Source organism: Rhagoletis zephyria, unplaced genomic scaffold (genome assembly GCF_001687245.7).
Source record: "Rhagoletis zephyria isolate East Lansing unplaced genomic scaffold, Rhagoletis_zephyria_1.1 Rzeph_scaffold_00120, whole genome shotgun sequence".
In the NCBI taxonomy this organism is placed as follows: domain Eukaryota; kingdom Metazoa; phylum Arthropoda; class Insecta; order Diptera; family Tephritidae; genus Rhagoletis; species Rhagoletis zephyria.
Window position 1 is genome coordinate 219,210 of NW_016157204.1, and position 19,338 is coordinate 238,547.

At 37.4% G+C, this 19,338-nt stretch overlaps 2 protein-coding genes across 2 annotated transcripts in view; both read left to right on the plus strand.

Annotated features, from left to right (window-relative positions):
• The window catches only part of LOC108378851 (serine/threonine-protein kinase MARK2-like), a 404,011-nt gene that overhangs the window by 179,862 nt on the left and 204,811 nt on the right, over positions 1-19,338 (plus strand). The window lies entirely within an intron of this gene.
• On the plus strand, positions 13,316-15,717 carry LOC108378873 (uncharacterized). Its single transcript, XM_017635184.1, has 6 exons — positions 13,316-13,550; positions 13,607-13,903; positions 14,229-14,388; positions 14,606-14,781; positions 14,872-15,031; positions 15,090-15,717. The coding sequence occupies exons 1-6, from the start codon at positions 13,332-13,334 to the stop codon at positions 15,257-15,259; spliced, it is 1,182 nt and encodes a 393-aa protein (XP_017490673.1). The 5' UTR covers positions 13,316-13,331; the 3' UTR covers positions 15,260-15,717.

Below are 19,338 nucleotides of genomic sequence, written 5' to 3' on the forward strand. Positions count from 1 at the left end.
ATTTATTTGTACTTTTAAACACCGTATATCTAACTTTTAAAACTGTATATTTGACATGGACAGAGAACAGATTTTTGCATTAAACGTGAACGGGTTGAAGGCAAAGCTTACGGAGCTGGGTCTGTCGACAAACGGACGAAAAGCTACGTTGCAGGATAGGCTTTGCGAACATTTCGGTCTGACCATAGGTGGGGACGGTGGTTCTGACGGTGAAAGTGATTCATTTGAAAGTAGTGTATTACCGGTGGCGGGAGTTGGGCGCCCTATGTTCACTTTGCGTGATATTGAAGGATCTCTTCCATCATTTAGCGGTAAGGGACAGCCCACCGTGAAAAGAGTGGCTAGACGATTTTGAAGCCAATGCTACTGCAGTCCAGTGGGGAGATTTGCAGAAGTTCATATATAGTAAACAGTTATTGAAGGGTGCCGCAAAACTTTTCATCCGCAGCCAGCGTGGTATATCCTCTTGGAATTCGCTTAAACAATCTTTACAAAAAGAATTCGGCATTGTTATATCATCTATTGAGGTACATCGTGCCCTTAGAAACCGTCGAAAGCGTCCAAACGAAGACTATCGCGAGTATCTCTATAGTCTCATGGAGATAGGACGGCCGATAAATTGGGATGATAAAAGTCTAATCGAATATTTTGTAGACGGTATTCCAGACTCGCGATCAAATAAAGCGAATTTATACCAGTCTAATACTATACAGGAGTTGAAGGCTCAGATTCTAGTTTATGAAAAGGTGCGTTCGGGGCATCAACCCAGTACGGGCTCTTTTCAAAACAAACGTGGCGAAGTAGGTCATTTAGCCAATAAGTGTCAACGGCCACGACAGACCACATGTTTTGGATGTGATCAACCTGGACATCGCGTTGCTGATTGCCCTAAGAAGAAGGCACAAGTAAAGCAGGAAAGTGCGAGAGTTAACACACTGGAGGTGATGCGCGTCGTAAAGGAAGATTTGGTCGAGTTCAAAGGGAAGAGTAACGATAAATCGCTTTCAGTCGCTGTAATACAAAGGAAAGAGGAACACGTGGACCTTATCACGGAGTTTAAAGATTTATGTTTAGCTGCAGAGGCAATATCAGGGGAATCGGTTAAAACAGATTTGTCACATTTAAGTACAGAACAGGAGAAGGAAATGGAGGCTATTATTCAGAATTATTCGCCTAAGAAAAAACGTGATTCTTCAGTTGCTATGAAGATCTGTTTGACGGACGATACCCCGGTATTTCAAGGGCCGAGACGCATGACTTACTCAGATAGGTGTGTAGTTGACAAACAAATTGTGGAGTAGGTTAAGGAGGGCATTATCCAGCCCAGCTCTTCGGAGTATGCATCGCCAATCGTGTTGGTGACGAAGAAGGATGGTAGCAAAAGGCTTTGTTGGGACTACCGACGCCTTAACGAGAAAATTATGAGGGATAATTTCCCAATGCCGCTAATGGACGACGTCATTGAGAGACTGCAGGGAGCGCGGGTATTTACCACATTGGATTTGAGAAATGGATTCTTCCATGTACCAATCGAGGAAGACTCAAGAAGGTACACGTCATTCGTCACCCATCAAGGTCAATATGAGTTTTTGTATGTCCCGTTTGGAATTTCAAATTCCCCGGCTGTCTTTACGCGATACATTTCCGCAGTATTTAGGGAGCTAGTAAGAGATGGCATCGTGGTAATTTACATGGACGATTTAGTAATCCCATCCATGGACGTAGGTCAGGGTATAGCTAAATTGAAAGTGGTGTTAGGCAAAGCGGCTAACCTGCGTATCAAATGGGAGAAATTCCAGTTTCTGAAAACAAGGGTCGATTTCTTGGGTTATATAGTGGAGAACGGTACAATACGGCCATCAGACGCAAAAACTCAAGCGGTAAAGAATTTCCCGAGACTTTCAGATAAGAAGTCGGTTCAAAGATTTCTAGGTCTCACGTCATATTTTAGGCGATTTATTGAGGGGTACGCAGTGATCGCCAAACCACTGTCAGACTTGTTACGTAAGGATGCGACGTTTGTTTTCGGTGAAGAGCAGCAGGCAGCGTTTCAGCAGCTAATAGCAGCATTGGCCAGTGCACCAGTCCTGCGACTGTATAACCCCAAGGCACTAACCGAGGTACATACGGATGCTTCAAAGCACGGCTACGGAGCCGTACTCCTACAGAAGGACAGCGAGGACCAATGTTTTCATCCAATCCAATACATGAGTCAAAGACGAAGCCAGCAGAGGAAAATTACCATTCGTATGAATTGGAGGTGCTGGCAATTATAGAGGCACTAAAGAAGTGGCGAGTTTATCTCATGGGGATGCATTTCAAGATTATAACCGGCTGAAACGCGTTCGCGATGACCATAAAGAAAAAGGATCTTCCATTAAGGGTGTCCCGCTGGGCGATGCTGTTGCAGGATTTCGATTACGAAATCGAACACCGGAGTGGATCGAAAATGCGTCACGTGGATGCTTTAAGTCGAGTTGTGTGTTTGATGTTAGAGGACTCGTTGGCTTACAGGCTTAAGCAGGCTCAGCAAGAGGATGGTTGGATCCGGGCGGTACGCAAGGTGTTAGACAAGGATACATACGAGGATTTTTATATCAAACATGATTTACTGTATATGGACCCTGTAAGAGACCTCATAGTTGTGCCTTCACTAATGGAGGAAGAGATTATACGGACAGCGCATAAACAGGGGCACTTCTCAGTGGAGAAGACCCAGGAAGCCATTAAAAAGAACTTTTTTATTCCACAGCTTGCCACAAAAGTAGCCAAAATTGTCAGAAGCTGCGTTGAATGTATCATCACCGATTCCAAAGCTGGACGGAAGGAAGGATAGTTCAACCCCATCGACAAGGAAGATAGGCCGTTAAGCACACTCCATATCGATCATGTTGGCCCTATGGAACAAACGAAAAAAGCGTACAATTATATCCTTGTGGTAGTCGATGCCTTTTCTAAGTTCGTGTGGTTGTACCCTACGAAGAATACCGGTGCCGAGGCAATCGTTGATCGCTCTCAAAGCAAGCTGCAACTTTTGGTAATCCCAGACGTATAATCACTGACAGAGGAACGGCGTTCACGGGTAACCTTTTCAAAGAATATTGTACAAAGGAAGACATAGAGCATTTGCTAATAGCAACGGGGGTTCTACGAGGCAACGGACAAGTTGAGCGCATACACCAGATTGCTGTACCGATGATATCAAAGTTGTGCTACGAAGAACCGGGAAATTGGTATAAACATGTTGGTAGGGTACAGCAATACATTAACAACACACCGACGCGTAGTCCAAAACTTTCTCCCTTTAGGATTTTGACTGGGCTAGAGATGAGGGTTACGGGGTTGCCAGATTTTAGTGAATTAGTAGAGAACACAGCTGTAGAAGAGTTAGATTCCGAACGCGAAGTGACACGCCAACAAGCAAAAGAAAATATTGCTCTTATACAAAAGGAAAACAAACGTAATTTTGATGCCAAAAGAATAGAGTCGACGAAGTATAAACCAAACCAATTAGTTGCCATTAAGCGTACTCAATTTGGGAGCGGGCTCCGGCTAAGGCCCAAGTATTTCGGCCCATATAAGATTTTGAAAGTATTGGCTCATGATAGGTATGAAGTAGAGAAGGTGGGCGAGAGTGAGGGTCCTAGGCGCACCACTACCGTCGCCGAATACCTTAAACGCTGGGAGCCATCGTTCGAGCCGAACGATTAGTCAGGAGGGCCGAATGTGGGATTTGCATACGCTAATAAGCAACCCTAAACTGCAACTCTGACTCGACGAATGAACGAGCGACAATTTAACGGAAGAGACGAGGACAGTGACAACGCCAACGAACAACGGGCAGTTGAAATTCAAACCTGACGCGCGACACAACTTAAATTTTAAGATCTAGTGTAACTTAATTATAACTATTAATAAACGAACATTAAACCGAAATACCCGTCTATTAATCCCGCATGTATTTTTCTCGTTTACACATTTTCGTGTGTAAAAATCCTTTTTGTTAGTAGTCTAAGGGTGAAATCAAACAGCAGATGTGTATTTTGTAGCTCGCGCACACTTTCTTAGTAAATTTAGGCACACCACAGCAGCTATATTACACTCTAAAAAGTCCGAAATTTAAACAAACTATTCGTTGAATAAGCGAGCATGTAATTTCGCGAATAAGGTAGGAAATCAGTAATCTACCTTTTCGGTAGGAAATCTAATCATTTTTTTTGTAGAGTGTAGTAGCACAATGCCGCTAAGTACATTTTAAAATTTTCAGGCAATAGCCTCATGCGATTATCGATTATATTTTTTGTTGTTTGTGTGAAATATTTTATTTTTATCAGTATTTTTCTTTTAATTAAAATATGTTGAAATAAAAGTGAAAAAAAAATTTTGCCAGAACCCCCCTAACCCCCCGATTAAGTATCTTNTGTGAATATGTTGATTACAATCTCACGAGTGCCGATGTTCTCAAGGTCTCATTAAGTATCTCGTGCAAGGTTTTCACATTTATATGTGTCTATAGGCTACATGCGATTGCGGTTCAAACTTTTTTAGAAGAGTTTTCAGGTCTCCTTTCTTGCGAAAATGCTAGTAATGCTGTCATATTGGGTGATTTTAATTTGGATATCCTCCACCCCAATGCTATTGCAGAAAGTTATCAAACCTTAATGGCCAATCATGGACTTACATCGTTATTGAATGAATCAACCCGCAGTGTGTCTGGGAGCTGCTTGGATCATGTATTCTGTCGCAGTAGTATTAATACTTTCAGCTGTCTCAGAAGTTTAAATCTTGACCTCAGAATTACAGATCATACTATGACTGGTTTAATTATAAAAATGACAAATGAAAATAAAGCTAATAAGAAGAAGCCTAACTCTAACGTAACTAAAGTTACTAAAATAAATTTAGAAACCTTAAACGAACTTTTGCGGTTTGAAACTTGGGAGAAAGTTTTTTCGGAAGTAAACGTATCAATTGCGTTCAATGTATTTTTAAATATTTTAAATAGCTATATAGAGTCCTCTAGTTTTTCTTTTAGTCCCCGTAAATTGGAAACAAAATTAAAACCTTGGATTAGCAAGGAATTGGTAAAAAAAATTAATTTAAAGAATAATCTAGGGAAAAAGTGTAATAAACATCCGTCAAATGCAAATCTTCGTAGCCGGTATCTAAAATTATGTAACGAAGTGAGAAAAGAAGTACATCTGGAGCGTGATAATTTTTATCGTAAGGAGTTTAGGTCCTCTTATGGTAACCCGAAGAAAGAATGGAGCATTATTAACGGCCTTCTGAACCGGAGTTCTAAATCTAATGACTCTACGATTGTATTATGTGATGATAATGGGAAATTTTGTGACCCTGAAGTAGTAGCAAATCTTTTTAATGACCACTTCCTATCAATAGGACAAACTAATGTTTCTCAAACTACAGGCGATTTTTTATCCTTGGGATATGATATTTCAAGTGATAGTTTTTTCTTTGAGCCGTTCACCGGCATAGAAGTCTTGAAGGTAATAAAATCTTTGAACAACTCTAAGTCATGTGGATCTGATGGTATTTCGAATCAAGTTCTGAAATATGTTTCTTTAAATTTAGTTGACATTCTAACTCATCTGTTCAATAGAAGTATTTTGTCAGGATCTTTTCCCGCTGACTTAAAATGTGCTATTGTCATACCATTGTTTAAAAAGGGTGACAAAAAAGATATTAATAATTACAGGCCAATTTCCTTGCTTTCTTCTATTTCTAAAGTTTTTGAGAAACTTGTTAAAAGTAGAATCTTATCTTTTCTTGAAACCAAGAAATTTTTCAGTTCAATGCAATTCGGTTTTAGATGTGGGCGGTCAACAGAAGATGCTCTACTGGAATTTTGTTCATTTATATACAGCGAACTAGACAATAAAAATAACTGTGCTGGTCTGTTTGTTGACATCACAAAAGCATTTGATATGGTTGATCACCAAATCTTATTAGACAAGTTATATTGCGCGGGCTTTCGTGGGTTTATGTATAATTGGTTCAAATGTTACTTGTCAGGAAGGGTGCAAAAAGTAAAGGTTGGGAGTAGTTTGAGTAATCCTGTTACTATTAGCTTAGGAGTGCCTCAAGGATCTGTTTTAGGTCCGATACTATTTCTGGTTTATTTGAATTCCATATTCTCGCTCCCTTTCTATGGAAAAGTTACAGCCTTCGCAGACGACCTTGCTATTGCCTATGGTTCCTCGAACTATTTGGATCTTATAGCAGGAGTCAATAAGGACGTACATTTGCTCCGGGGGTGGTTTTCTGCTCATAAGCTTATTGTCAGTAAAAAAACCAAGATCATGTATTTCAGTCTAATTCCAAAAATCTCACCCGATATTGACATTGTATTTCATGCCTCTAACTGCAAGCGCTTTGAACTGAATAGTTTCTTGTGCTCCACTAAATCTTTTAATTCTGAAACAGACTGTTGTCCTGAGTGCTTTTTAATTGAAAAAGTAAGCGACTTTCAATACCTTGGTGTTTCTGTCGACCAAACCTTAAGTTGGTCTACGCACATTTCTCGTTTGAAATCCTACTTGCGGTCTACTGTTCGATATTTTTATGGTCTACGAAAGATTTGTTCTAACTCTACGCTTAAGACTCTCTACTACACCTTGGTTCACTCTAAGCTTCAATATGGCATAACCTGCTGGGGCGGTGCATCTTTCAATAAAATCCAGCAACTTTTAACAATACAGAAATGCATCATAAGAAAAATATGTAATGTAAATCGTTTGCACCACACCATGGAGCTATTTAGTGTTCTGGGAATTCTGCCTATAAAACATCTGTACTTCTACAAATGTTTAAAGATATTTTTCATTCGCTGTGGCTATTTACACAGCCAAGTCTCTGACACTTATAACTTGCGGAAAAACTTGCACGGTTTTGTGGCTGTTCAAATTTCTCAATGCGTTACCTGCGTACATTCGTGCTATTAGAAATTTGCCTAAATTTTTATCAAAAGTAAAATTGTTTCTTTTAGAGCTTTCACACGACGATATCAAAAGTTTCCTGAGTTCTGCGACTTAAAAACTTTAAAATTTAAATATATGCAATTGTTGTTAAATATTATTAATATTATTTTTTCTATAAAATTATCTTAACGTTATCACTGTTGGTTATATATCTTCACCCCATACACACTCTCTTCATTTCCATAATTTTTATCTTTTGAGATGGCATCCAATACAAAAACTTAATGTTTTTAAGGAATGCCTTACTTTTTCTTACATTAGTTTAGCGATACTAAGTATTTTAAGTTACTAATGTACTTATATGTTGATTTTGTAAGAAGAAAGAATAAATATATTATTATTATTATTATTATATCTAAAGCACAACACATCAAATTAGAACACATACAGAATTCGGAGTAGGTTTGTCACAAAATGTATGCAAACTGACAGCGGCTTCTGTAAAAACCATAACAACTTCACCATCATTTATAAGTACATACATATTTATGTAAATTCACATATCTACGTATGTTCTGCCGAAAACTCGGCTACATTCACATATCTATGTTCTGCCGAAAACTCGGCTGCCCGTTGGACGGCAACGGGATTGTTGAAACGGCTTTTCAAATACTCTAGATTTATGAAAATACGGAACCTGCATATGACTGTTGATGGATCGTCCGTTACAACCAATCGACCTCACTTTGAAAAAATGCCAGAAACGAGGTCCAGGAACATCATACTGCTTCGCCTTCCCATCGAAGCTGAGGGTCAATTCCCGTTCTGCGTTATCGTGAAGTGAAGTGAAAAGTATAAAATTAACACCGAAATAAATGCGGTGTAAAGGTGTTATCTTTATCACTTCACGATAACGCAGAACGGGAATTTACCCTCTGCTGTGGTTACTGCGTACATTGAGAACTAGCTATGACAAATTAGGAAAATATCTCTACCTACATCAGTTGCAAATTAGATGAAAATTTCCAAACAAAATAAATTTAAGAAATTGAATAAATGAATTGGTAAAATAAGACCGGTGGGGCCAACGCATATTTATATTGTGCAAATCGAAAAGTAGTAAAATTTCTATGGAAATTTTATGTGAAATATGTATCACTGAAAATAAGGCAGCGAGTAATGTCAAAATTTACAGTTATGCTATCTAGTGACATCACATGTATATAATTCCACCATGGATAACTCTAAAATTTCAACTCAATTCTTATACGAAATATAAAAATTAGTCAATAAATTTTTAAAAAGGTACATCATAAATTTTGCTTTAAATATATCTGTGCCTTAACTTTTTAATTTTTGAAAAATCCGCATATTTATATTTGCTAAAGTATTATGCAATGGGAAAGTAATTTGGTAGATTTTTTTGCATAAATCCATTTGTAGGATTTCTCTCAAATTAATGAAAATATTTTTTTCTTCGTGATTATATTCTCTAACTAGAAAACTAATGTTATACTTATACGATCCACTAGCAATTTTNAACTTTTTAATATTTCAAAAATCCGCATATTTATATTTGCTATAGTATTATGCAATGGAAAAATAATTTAGTCGATTTTTTCGCATAAATCAATCTGTAGGATTTTTGTCAAATTAATGAAAATATTTTTTTCTTCTCTAACGAGGAAGCTAATTTTATACTTTTTTTGCATCAAATGCGTTGAATCTGTACGTTCCACTAGCAATTATATTTCCCGATCTAATTTTTGAGTTGTGCCTCTTTTGACGACGGTGTGCGATATGTATACTCAATAAAAATATGAATTGGAAAATCTACCACATCTTATTCAAATCTACCACATGTTTTTGCCGATTCTACCACACTAAAATAAAAAGGGGTTTGCACACTGGTAATGGTGCTTCTCGAAGAACGGGCCTCTTCGCATGCTTCAGTGTTCGCCAAAGGGAGTGCTCAGCAGTGTTGCCAAGCATGGGCTTTTCCTACCAAAACTGGTAGGTTTTTTCCCATTTGGTAGGTTGGTAGGCTTGATTTATTTGAGAAAAATAGAAAATAGAATTGGTTATTTGAGAAAAATAGAAAATATGTATCTCCAAACATTTTAGCAATTTTTTTTACATGAATATTTCACCGGTGCGTTCGTATAACGCCGGCCGCAAACATGATTCCTCAGTACAAACGTATACCCTTATTATTGCCAATATACAAAACGAACATCCATATATACTTATGGCGTACTTGGACCGAGATTCCAGGAAAGTCTGCCAATGGGCTTGTACCTAACCATATTCTGGGCGGAGGTCTTCGCAATCGAAGTCTGTGCTCGCGAATTTTATCGTAGGAGCAAATGAGGCCAAAATAAATATTATGTAAGATATTCAGGCAGCGTTAGAAGCCTTAGGGTCTTTTAAAACGGCATCAAGGCTTGTGAACTCTTGAACCACCTGGAAGCCCACAATAGCGTACCGCTGTGGAGGGTTCAGGGACATGAAGGGTTTGAAGGCAACGAAACGGCTGACTGTCTTGCAAAGAGTGGAGCCCAAATGCGTTTGCATGGTTCCGAGCCTTTTTGCGGTACATCTAAAGGATACACTGCAGACCTACTTAGGAGCTAGCTGGGAATTGCTGCACACTGTCGGAAGTCGAAGGGAATAAGACAATCAAAGAGATTCATAACTTTTCAGGAGGAACTCCGAAAGATACCTTGAACTTAAAACTCTTACTGGCTACCTGTCAGCACACTGCAAGTGAACTTACCGATTAAATTAAAGGGTCTTTCTGTAGAGACTGATGTAGGCTTTGTGGGCCGGTGAAGCAAACCCCAGAGTATATTCTATGTGCCTGTCCACGAAGCATGAATAGTTGATTGATGCACCTTTGAGAAGACAATCCTTCTCCATCTAAAATTTTCATCCAAAGTGCTGATCTTTTTAAATAGCCTAAGGTTGGAGCGATTACAATTAGGATTTAGCACAATATATCTTCTTAAGTTGCAACGCGAGTATCTCCGACGTAATAATAATAATATAGTCACTTGACACGAATAAAGACGGTCGGGTGTTTTGACGGCGAAAAAGGATGCGTGAAACAAATTTGCGAAAAAAGACGCGTTAACAAGGATTCAACATCATTCCGGAAAAAACTCTTTGGGGAATTCGTATACTCGCAAACATAGTTGACCGCGAAAATAAGTATTCTTCGTCTTTCTTCGCCGTCAAAGAGGTTAACGCGTCTTTCTTTGCCCTCGCCTATGTTAAGGGCCGGTTACTCAATGTCTGGTTAACACTACGGTTAAACATAGTTATCGACGATACCGACTCCCTGTTGTATGCATGGAGTCGAACACGTCGATAAATATGTTTAACCGCAGATTAATGTTAACCAGACATGGAGTAACCGGCCCTAAGACTCCTTCTTCGCCAAAATTTTTTAAGTGTCTTTTTTCGCGGTCAACTTTTGAGCTCGCGTCTTTATTCGTATCTAATGACGATATGTATGTATGTACAGTAAAATGAATCGTTATATGCAGTTAATTTGTTTTTATTGTACTAGCTGTGTTTTAGTTTTACTAAATGTTATGTTAGCTATGTTTTTAAAAAATTTGACATTGAAAAAAAATATATTAAAACTCAAAAAAATTTTTGGTAGGTTTTGGTTGGTTATGGTAGGAAAAAAAATGTGTCTGTGGCAACGCTGGTGTTCAGTCTGTTTTGAAGCAGACAAGGACTGAAGGATCGACTGCGTACTTCTTTCTTTTTCCACCTGCCAGTGATCGGACTTCTACCACATTGTGGTAGATCTGCCACTTTTTTGAGCATCTAGTACATCTTCCACACAAGGTCTGAAATCTACCACATATTCGCGGTTTTTGAGTAGTTTTATTTTGGCTCGATATAATTTTCTTAATTTTAAAAGCAAAAATTGTCCAACACTAAACACTAACAACAGGCAGAATGGGAGGATAAAATAAACATTAAAATAGCAAATTTTCTCAATATTCAATTTTTCGACAGGAAACATGGTTTTATTTTATTAAATTGCAAAATATATGATTTATAAAAAAGAATTAATAGCGAAAATGTTAAAAAAATGGCGATTTTTGTGAAAGTATTAGAAAATTTCAGTGCATCTAAAGTTTCTAAAGCGTTGTTTATTTTTACTTGAGAATTGTCAAAATCGGCAAATCCCAAGTAGCGGTTTCTGGACCGTGCCACATTTGTCCGCTCCATCGTGATGTGATAAATAGAAAAGCTGGCAGCACTCCGCAAGGTTGCAGAAATCTTTCAAAATATGTTCGAAAAATATCTTGATATGGAAGGAACCGCTTTACACTGTCAAGGAAAAAAATTGCCAATTTTTAGCAACTTCAATCTTGCACTTTATTATACTAAAATTAAGTTTTCTTGGATTCGAATTATAATGTTTACAATTTAGGTGAAACATTGCAGAATATTTTTAATTTTTGTACAAAGTTTGATCCAAAACCTGATATCTACCACATTTTTTTGAAATCTACCACATTTTTTTGCAGATTCTACCACACAAATTTTTTTTCAAGTCCGATCACTGCCACCTGCAACAAAATACGCAATTCCTTTGTACACGCATTCAGCTCCTGTTTAAGCTTCGGAGAGCGAATTCTTTGCCGTTCCCTTCTTAATTTGCGCTTTTTACTTATTAAGTTATGAATGTTTGAGGTGTGTAGGCCAGGGCAGTAAGAACTGCGATGTTTAATAAAGGGATTTGGGGTTACAATTTCTGCGGCCTTAACTATTATATCAGTGATATGTTCAGCTGCCCTGTCGATATCATTCTTGGTCCGAATAGGAATTTGCGGGTCAATGTGCGAACTGACATATTTTTTGTATTTTAACCAGTTTGTGTGCTTATTTGGAAGATTTTTTTGTTTTTCTTCATAATTAATAAACATTGATAATGTTATGAGGCAGGGTGAATGATCTGAAGAGAGATCAAATAAGGCTTCAGTATTAACTCGGTGTCGCGCAATACCCTTTGTTACACCAAAGTCAATGAGATCGATTGGTTTTTGGGGGTCAGATGGCCAATACGTTGGCTGACCAGTAGACAAGATGTCAAATCCTCTGTTCTGGATTACTTTATACAGATTCTACCCTTTGGTGTAATCAATCTAGATCCCCAGAATGTGTGCTTGGCATTGTAATCTCCTGCTACAATAAACTTACTGCCAAACTTTAGGAAAAAGTCATTAAATTGTTTTTCTGTTATGTTATGACGAGGGGGGCAGTATATAGCAGATACAGTAAGGCCTCCCAAGTGGTCATCAATGTGTATTGCAGCGTTATGAATGAACTCATCACTTTGCGATTCTAATTCATAGTGCTTTATTCTGTTACGAATGAGAATAGCTTTTCCACCTCGGGCTTTACCTTGTGGATGCTTAGTATCATAGAATTTGTACCCATTAATTTGAAAGTTATTAAACTGCGTAAGGTGGGTTTCAGATACAAGCAAAACGTCTATATGATATCGCTCTAGGAAAATTTCTAGTTCGTTTTTATGCTGGGTTATCCCGTGCGCATTCCAAAAACAAATTTTGAGATTATTCATGGTTTACCTAAAATGGCTTGAAGTAATAGATTTTGATTTTTAATCAAATCTTGACCCATGCTTTGCATTGCCATCATTTGCTCCTGCATAACTTTCATAAAGTTGTTTATACACCCAGAAAAATATCCTCGATTTTTAAGTAACACGATCCATGTTAAATTCACATGAAACAGTTGTACACACGAAACAACAACAATTTTTCCATTTTAACATGATATTTTTAACAGGAAAAAAGTGTTAAGAGTAACATGAAGTATTTTTGGTTAATTTACCAAGATATAGTGTTAAATTTACATGTGAATAGTGTTAAAAATATATGGCAACGTGATTCCTGTTTGTTGCAACCTGAGTTATTGTAAAATTTACATGAGGGTTTTTTTAAATAATGTTGATTCAAACACATAAAGTGTTAAATTTACATTTAGTTGATGTTAAAAAGGTCTGGCAACATGATTTCTGTTTGTTTTGACATGAGCTATTTTGAATTTTACAGGGTATGTGGTTAGAGATCATAAAAGTACCGTAATATTTTATTTGCGTGCGCGTTCTTCGTCATTCGGTTGCATTTTTATTTGGTGTATTATTTGTGAAAGATTATTAAAAAAAGCTATTTAAATATTAAGAAGAATGGGTACAGAAAATGTCTTTGGGGAATCGGCGGGCATATATTTCGTTGTTGATGGTGATTTAACCATGGGGAATGAAGTTGAGACTTCACTGCAGCAAAGCCAAGCCACTGAAGCTTCACGTGAAAAGAAAATTTGAAAGACGTCGTATGTGGTAAAATGAACTTCAGTGAAGAAGTTTATCAAAGAATTCTCGGTAAGTTCTTTGAGAATCTGCGAGGAACCATATGCATATTTATGTTATTGACAGATTGCGGAATGGATGTAGAAAGTCTGTATTTCATCAACGATGGGGACATAAATGAACTTTTCCCTGCATCAATGCTCGGAACGAGAGTAAAGTTTAAAGAAAGAGTTGCACGTTGGCGACAGAATGAAGTAAGTAAATCATTTTCACATCAATGATAAGCTTTGCATACTTTTTTTATTTAAAGGCTGATACCATTTCGTCAATAGGATCATGCAAGAGTTGGATAAATTCTAGCCAAGAGTCTCACGACTCGATAAGAGACATGGAAGCAAAGAATTTAAAGTTAATACTTAATGCCACTGAAAGAGGTCAAAGCATCTTTAAACAATATAGAGAAAAGACCGTGCTGTCAGATGTTAGTCGTGACATTTTGGTAAATACCATTGTTGACCACTTCTCAGCGCGATCAGTGCCTATGACAATGAAAGATATCATCACCTTTTCTGAGCAAATAACAATTTTATTTCCCAACGAAGACATGGTATGTATGCATTTTCATATTCACTTGCTATCAAAATTTGTAAATACATATGTAAAGGAGGATCAAGTTTCAAGCGGATAAAAAATAGCACTGATTTTTAATAATTTTTTAGCTGACAGATTTTTGCCCTTTTTTCCTTATAAGCATGAATTTCTTACGAAATAAAAAGTGGAAGAAAGTTCGAAACTCTGATTTATATGGTTTTGGCTAAAGCTTGGATACAATTTTTATAGAAAAATAACAGAATAAATTTAGCTTGAAAAACGTTGTGAATATTAAAAAAAAAAATTCAACACTTAAATGCATTTATTTTACTTTTATTTAGCGCTATTACTGCAACCGTCGAAATGGCAAAAATCCAACAGGCAAACTTTATGATAAGGCAACAAACATCCGAAGGAAAATAAAAAAAGAAACAGGAGCACTAAGCGTTGCACCTAAATGTCAACCCACTCAATCAAGTTTGTCGGAGCAGGCGAGCAATAGTAAATTTAATTTTACAAAAACGTACTTATCTATGTACGTGTATGTATGTATATACCACTATATTTGGCCCACAGTTTCGTGAGTATATTGATTGCTTCGTGGGTTTCGAAATTTTTTTGTTTTTGTCGCACGGTGCAATACCTACACGTACATACATACAAAAATAAGTACATACACATGTATGGAAAAACCATGATTAATATTTCCTTCGATTAGCAGATGAAAATGACTTAGCCATGAAAAATTGGCTTTGTCATAATGTAGAGCCTTGGGGCGATGTTGTAGAAAAATGGACGAACACAGTCAAATTAAGAACCGCAGAGATTTTAAATGAACACGCAAATATTTTAACTAATTGGCCGCTGCTGAAACACAGTCTTGGATACACTTTGGTAAGTTTAGCTTTATATATGTACCTATTTTAAATTTTCTTATTTATGATATAAAACTTTGGAATTTGTATATTTTCAATTATACTGCAGGTTGAAATTGATTTTGAAGCGAAATTTCCCAACTGTTCGCAGAATTTGCTAAACGAATGGCCAAAATTTAGAAAGTCAATTATACCTTACATGAAGACAAAAATAAGAGATGCAACGTCCATTGATATGCTAAAAAAAATTGACGAAAACATCAGTACTGGTAAAGCAACAAGTCTAATATTTATTTTTTCAAGTATTTATTTTATTTTCTTATGCAGACTCAATGGATTGTTTATTGACACTGCTTTTGCATGCGATACTTAAACCGTCATTAATTTCCGTTGGACAAACTTCTGGTGAAAAACGGCTTAAATGGAAGCCATCAATATGTGATGCGCAAGCAGTGACATTGCTGCATTCTGCAATTCTGTATTACCTAGTACTTTAAGCTTTAAATACAATTCCGATTTTCAAAGAGAATATGAATTATCTAATTATCAATTTTATTCAAAAGTTACTTTTAAAGGATTTTTATTTAAAAGAGGGTTTTTTGTTATTGTAAAACAGGAGGCTATATACTTGTTTCAAATCGAAGATATTGTTGTAAGTTTGATGCAAAAACTTTTCTTTATTTGTTCACAGTGGGAAATTATAAATTTCAGTACACATATTCAGTCATACTTGGTAGGTGAAAAATCAGATAGTTATAGTTTTATAAGTGCAGACAAAATTAGCTCACCTCCTGTACATATTCATATTCTTCAAAACAATCAAAAAGCAATCCGTTTAAAAAGTATTTAAAAAAAATTGATACAGTTTTTATGCAGAGCTTAGAAAAACTCAACAAATTTTTATAAAAATTGTGGACTTTTAAAACTTTCAAACTTTTTTGGGCATGCAGTTTTATAGCCTCTTAAATTTTAGTCTGATAAAGCGCAAGTTGTAAGCGGATAAAAAATCGCGTTGATTTTTAAAAACTTTTTCATTGTCAGTTTTTATAAATTGCACTTGTTGTATAAAAAAAACCGCAAAAGCCGTCAGCAATTTTTTATCCGCTTAAAACTTACGCTTTATCATACTAAAATTTAACAGGCTACAAAACTACCCAAAAATGTTTGAAAGTTTTTTAAAAGTCCACAATTTTTATAAAAATTTGTTGAGTTTTTCTAAGCTCTGCATAAAAACTGAAAGTTTGATTTATATAGTTTTGGTTAAAGCATAAACCATGTTTTCATAAAAAAGTAACAAAAAAAATTTAACTTTAAAAACCTTGCACATGTACAACAAAAATCACCATGGACTCAGTTTCGCACTATAGTGTATGTATGTATGTACATATGAAATTTTTGTGTATGAATTTTGTGTAATAAATAGATAAGTACTTAGTTTTTAAGTCAACAGTGTAAATATTTCAATTTTTTTAATAAAAATAAACTAAACAAATTGTTATTTATTTTGTAAAAGTAGGGACACAAGGTAACACGATGTCATATTAAAATAACATTAAAATATGGTTCTTTTAACATGAAGACGTAGTGTTATTTTAACAACAACTCCTGTTGATTCAACCAGTATTTTCATGTAGAATATCCTGTGAAACCAACCACATGCCTTGTTAAAATAAACCGATGTTTCAGGTTAAATTTACAGCACTTTCAATGTTAAATTAACAATTATCCAATGTTAAGTCAACAAGAGGGAAAAATGTTAAAAAATTTCCTTCATGTGAAAATAACATGACATATCGCGTTGAAAAATAATAACCACAAAATTGGTTAAAATTTGGTTGTTTTAACACGATTTTTTTTCTGGGTGTAGTAGCTTCTAGGTTACTACTATTCTGACCAAAAAGAGGTTGTGTTGGAGGAGTATTTTTAAGCATTTGTGCATATGAAGTAAAGTTATTAACAGTCATTGGCGCAGACATTGGCTTATCGGGTTCTGGTATGGGATTTTTTTTCTTTCATTGAGATATAAACTGGACAACATCTATAGTTAGCAGTGTGATTTCCACAGCAGTTACTGCACTTTTTAGATTATGGGTCCATTTTTGGTTTCACACATTCTTTAGAAGTGAGTATATCCCCACAGATAACACGGACACCAGGTAAGGTGCAGTAGCGACGTGTGTGACCAAATTCCTGGCAGTTATGACATTGAACAGGGCCTCTACGCTTATGGGGTTCTTCTACGGAGATTTTACGGTGTAGAAGATATCGCAATTGATATATTTGATGCACTTCCCCTTTCTTCAGATTGTGAAAGTCAGGTTCTAGCTCTATTTTGAACATCGGTTGAGGGATGTTTTCTTTATTTTTGATGTTGAAAACATTGCGCGCCTTAAAACCTTGTTCCCTAAGAGCATTTTCTATCTCTTGTGAGTTCACACTGGACTCGATGCCTTTTATGACAATTTCTAGTCCTCGACTACTTTTAAGTTGATAGGTGTAATAAGATTTCTTACACTTATCAAACTCATTGGTAATTTTGCGAAAAATATCTTCGCTTTGAGCTTGTATTTTCACTTCGTGTATATTACACTTTTTGTTAGGAACCACATGAAAATTATTTTTCCCTACTAGTTTTAGGAGAGTATCTACCAGAGCATTAGAACTTTGTTCTCGTAGATAAATAGGTGGAGGCTTGTATTTTTTTGTACCTGTTGGTTAGAATCATTTTATTCATATCATCGAGAATACTAAAACAATTATTCTCCGCCGATGTAGAAGTACCTGAACTGACTACTTTCAACATTTTATTTTTTGGGATTTGTTTTCCATTTTTTTCGGGTGTGCGCTTTCGCTTTATTAATATGTAGCGATCTAACCCAGTCTGAACAGTAGCATTTTTTGCTTGTTTTTCGTCTTCTTTGTTTGTTGCCGTCGAAGTATTAGCATCGGCAGCTGCGTTGTTGTCCGCATTGATCACTGCTGGAGAGCAAGAAGATGCTCTTTGCTTGGCTGCATCTGCTGTTTGTGATAGTGTGTTAGCAGTATAAGAGTTTTTTTTAGCGTTGTTGTTGCTGGTTTTGCTTTTTGCGCTGTATGCAGTAATTGTCAGATATGCATTTCTTTTGCTTGCATTGAGTGCCTGCGCTCCTTTAGGGGAGCGCCCTCGACACTCATCTCTCACTTAACTACCGGTTTGTATGTAAACAAATAATTAAATTATTTTTATACACACAATGTCGTATTGTTTATTAGGTATTTTTCGCGATCACGGTTTGATTTTTTATACTGCTGAGAGCAGTTCGCGGAGGATGGTTCCGTGCGCAGAAGTGGAAAACTTTTGACTGCTATTCACCTGGGAGTGGCCAGAAGCGATTCTTGTGCGTACGGTTCAAATCGCAGCTCACAACGTCCGGATATTTATATACACGTATCCTCTGGGTAGCAACCAAACACCCGTTTGGGAGCGAGCTAAAGTGAGAAGGCGTAAAACTTCGCGTGCGCTGGGTTTGGGTCCCGCCACGTTAAAACCCCGCCCAATGAAAAGAAACAAACAGCCTCGGATGAGACCCCCTTTTTCTGATGACGACCACGGCAAACGTATAAAGGACTATGATTTAAGGGTATGCACCTGGAATATCCGGACCCTTAATGGGGAAGGTGCCTCTGCCCGGCTGGTTGATGTCCTCGGGAAGACAAAGGCTGACATCACCGCCATCCAAGAAATGCGATGGACGGAGCAAGGAAAAGTAAGCGTGAAGCCTTGTGACGTCTACTACAATTGCCACGTAAAGGAGCGCAAGTTCGGTGTTGGATTCGTGGTAGGAGAGAGACTCCGTCGCCGAGTACTGGCGTTCACCCCGGTGGACGAACGTCTAGCCACAATCCGCATCAAAGCTAGATTCTTCAACATCTCGCTCATCTGCGCCCATGCCCCGACGGAAGAGAAGGATGAGGCGTCCAAGGATCTCTTCTATGAGCGCTTGGAACGTACATATGAGCGCTGCCCCCGACACGATGTCAAAATCGTGCTTGGCGATTTTAATGCCAAGGTGGGCAAGGAAGGGATCTTTGGCGCCACTGTCGGAAAATTCAGCCTCCACGACGAAACGTCCGATAACAGACTGAGGCTGATCGACTTCGCCGGGGCCCGAAACATGGTAATAGTACTACTAGATTCCAGCATAAGAACATTCCACCAAGCTACATGGCTGTCTCCAGATCGAAAAACGAGAAACCAAATCGATCATGTTGTGATAGACGGAAGGCATGCTTCAAGCGTTTTGGACGTACGTACACTCCGAGGGCCAAACATCGACTCGGACCACTATCTTGTTGTAGCCAAGATACGCACCCGCCTATGTGCAGCAAAAGATGTGCGCCCAAAAATGCAAGGAAAGCTTAACGTCTAAAAGCTGCAATCACAACAGACGGCAAATTTATTCGCCTCTCGATTCACACACTTGCTCTCTGAGAGCACTCTTCAACAATCCGACGTACGCGAGCAGTGGAACCACATTTCCCGATCATTAAGTACCGCCGCCGAAGAAGTAGTTGGATTTCAGCGAGCCCGAAAGAA

What these genes read in the sequence shown, in the direction of transcription:
- LOC108378873 (XM_017635184.1), top strand. Translation starts at nt 13,332, where the DNA reads ATGAACTTCAGTGAAGAAGTTTATCAAAGAATTCTCGGTAAGTTCTTT. An exon ending in ACAGTCTTGGATACACTTTG is followed by an intron (nt 14,782 to 14,871) that starts GTAAGTTTAGCT and finishes ATTATACTGCAG; the next exon opens with GTTGAAATTGATTTTGAAGC. An exon ending in TGACGAAAACATCAGTACTG is followed by an intron (nt 15,032 to 15,089) that starts GTAAAGCAACAA and finishes TTTCTTATGCAG; the next exon opens with ACTCAATGGATTGTTTATTG.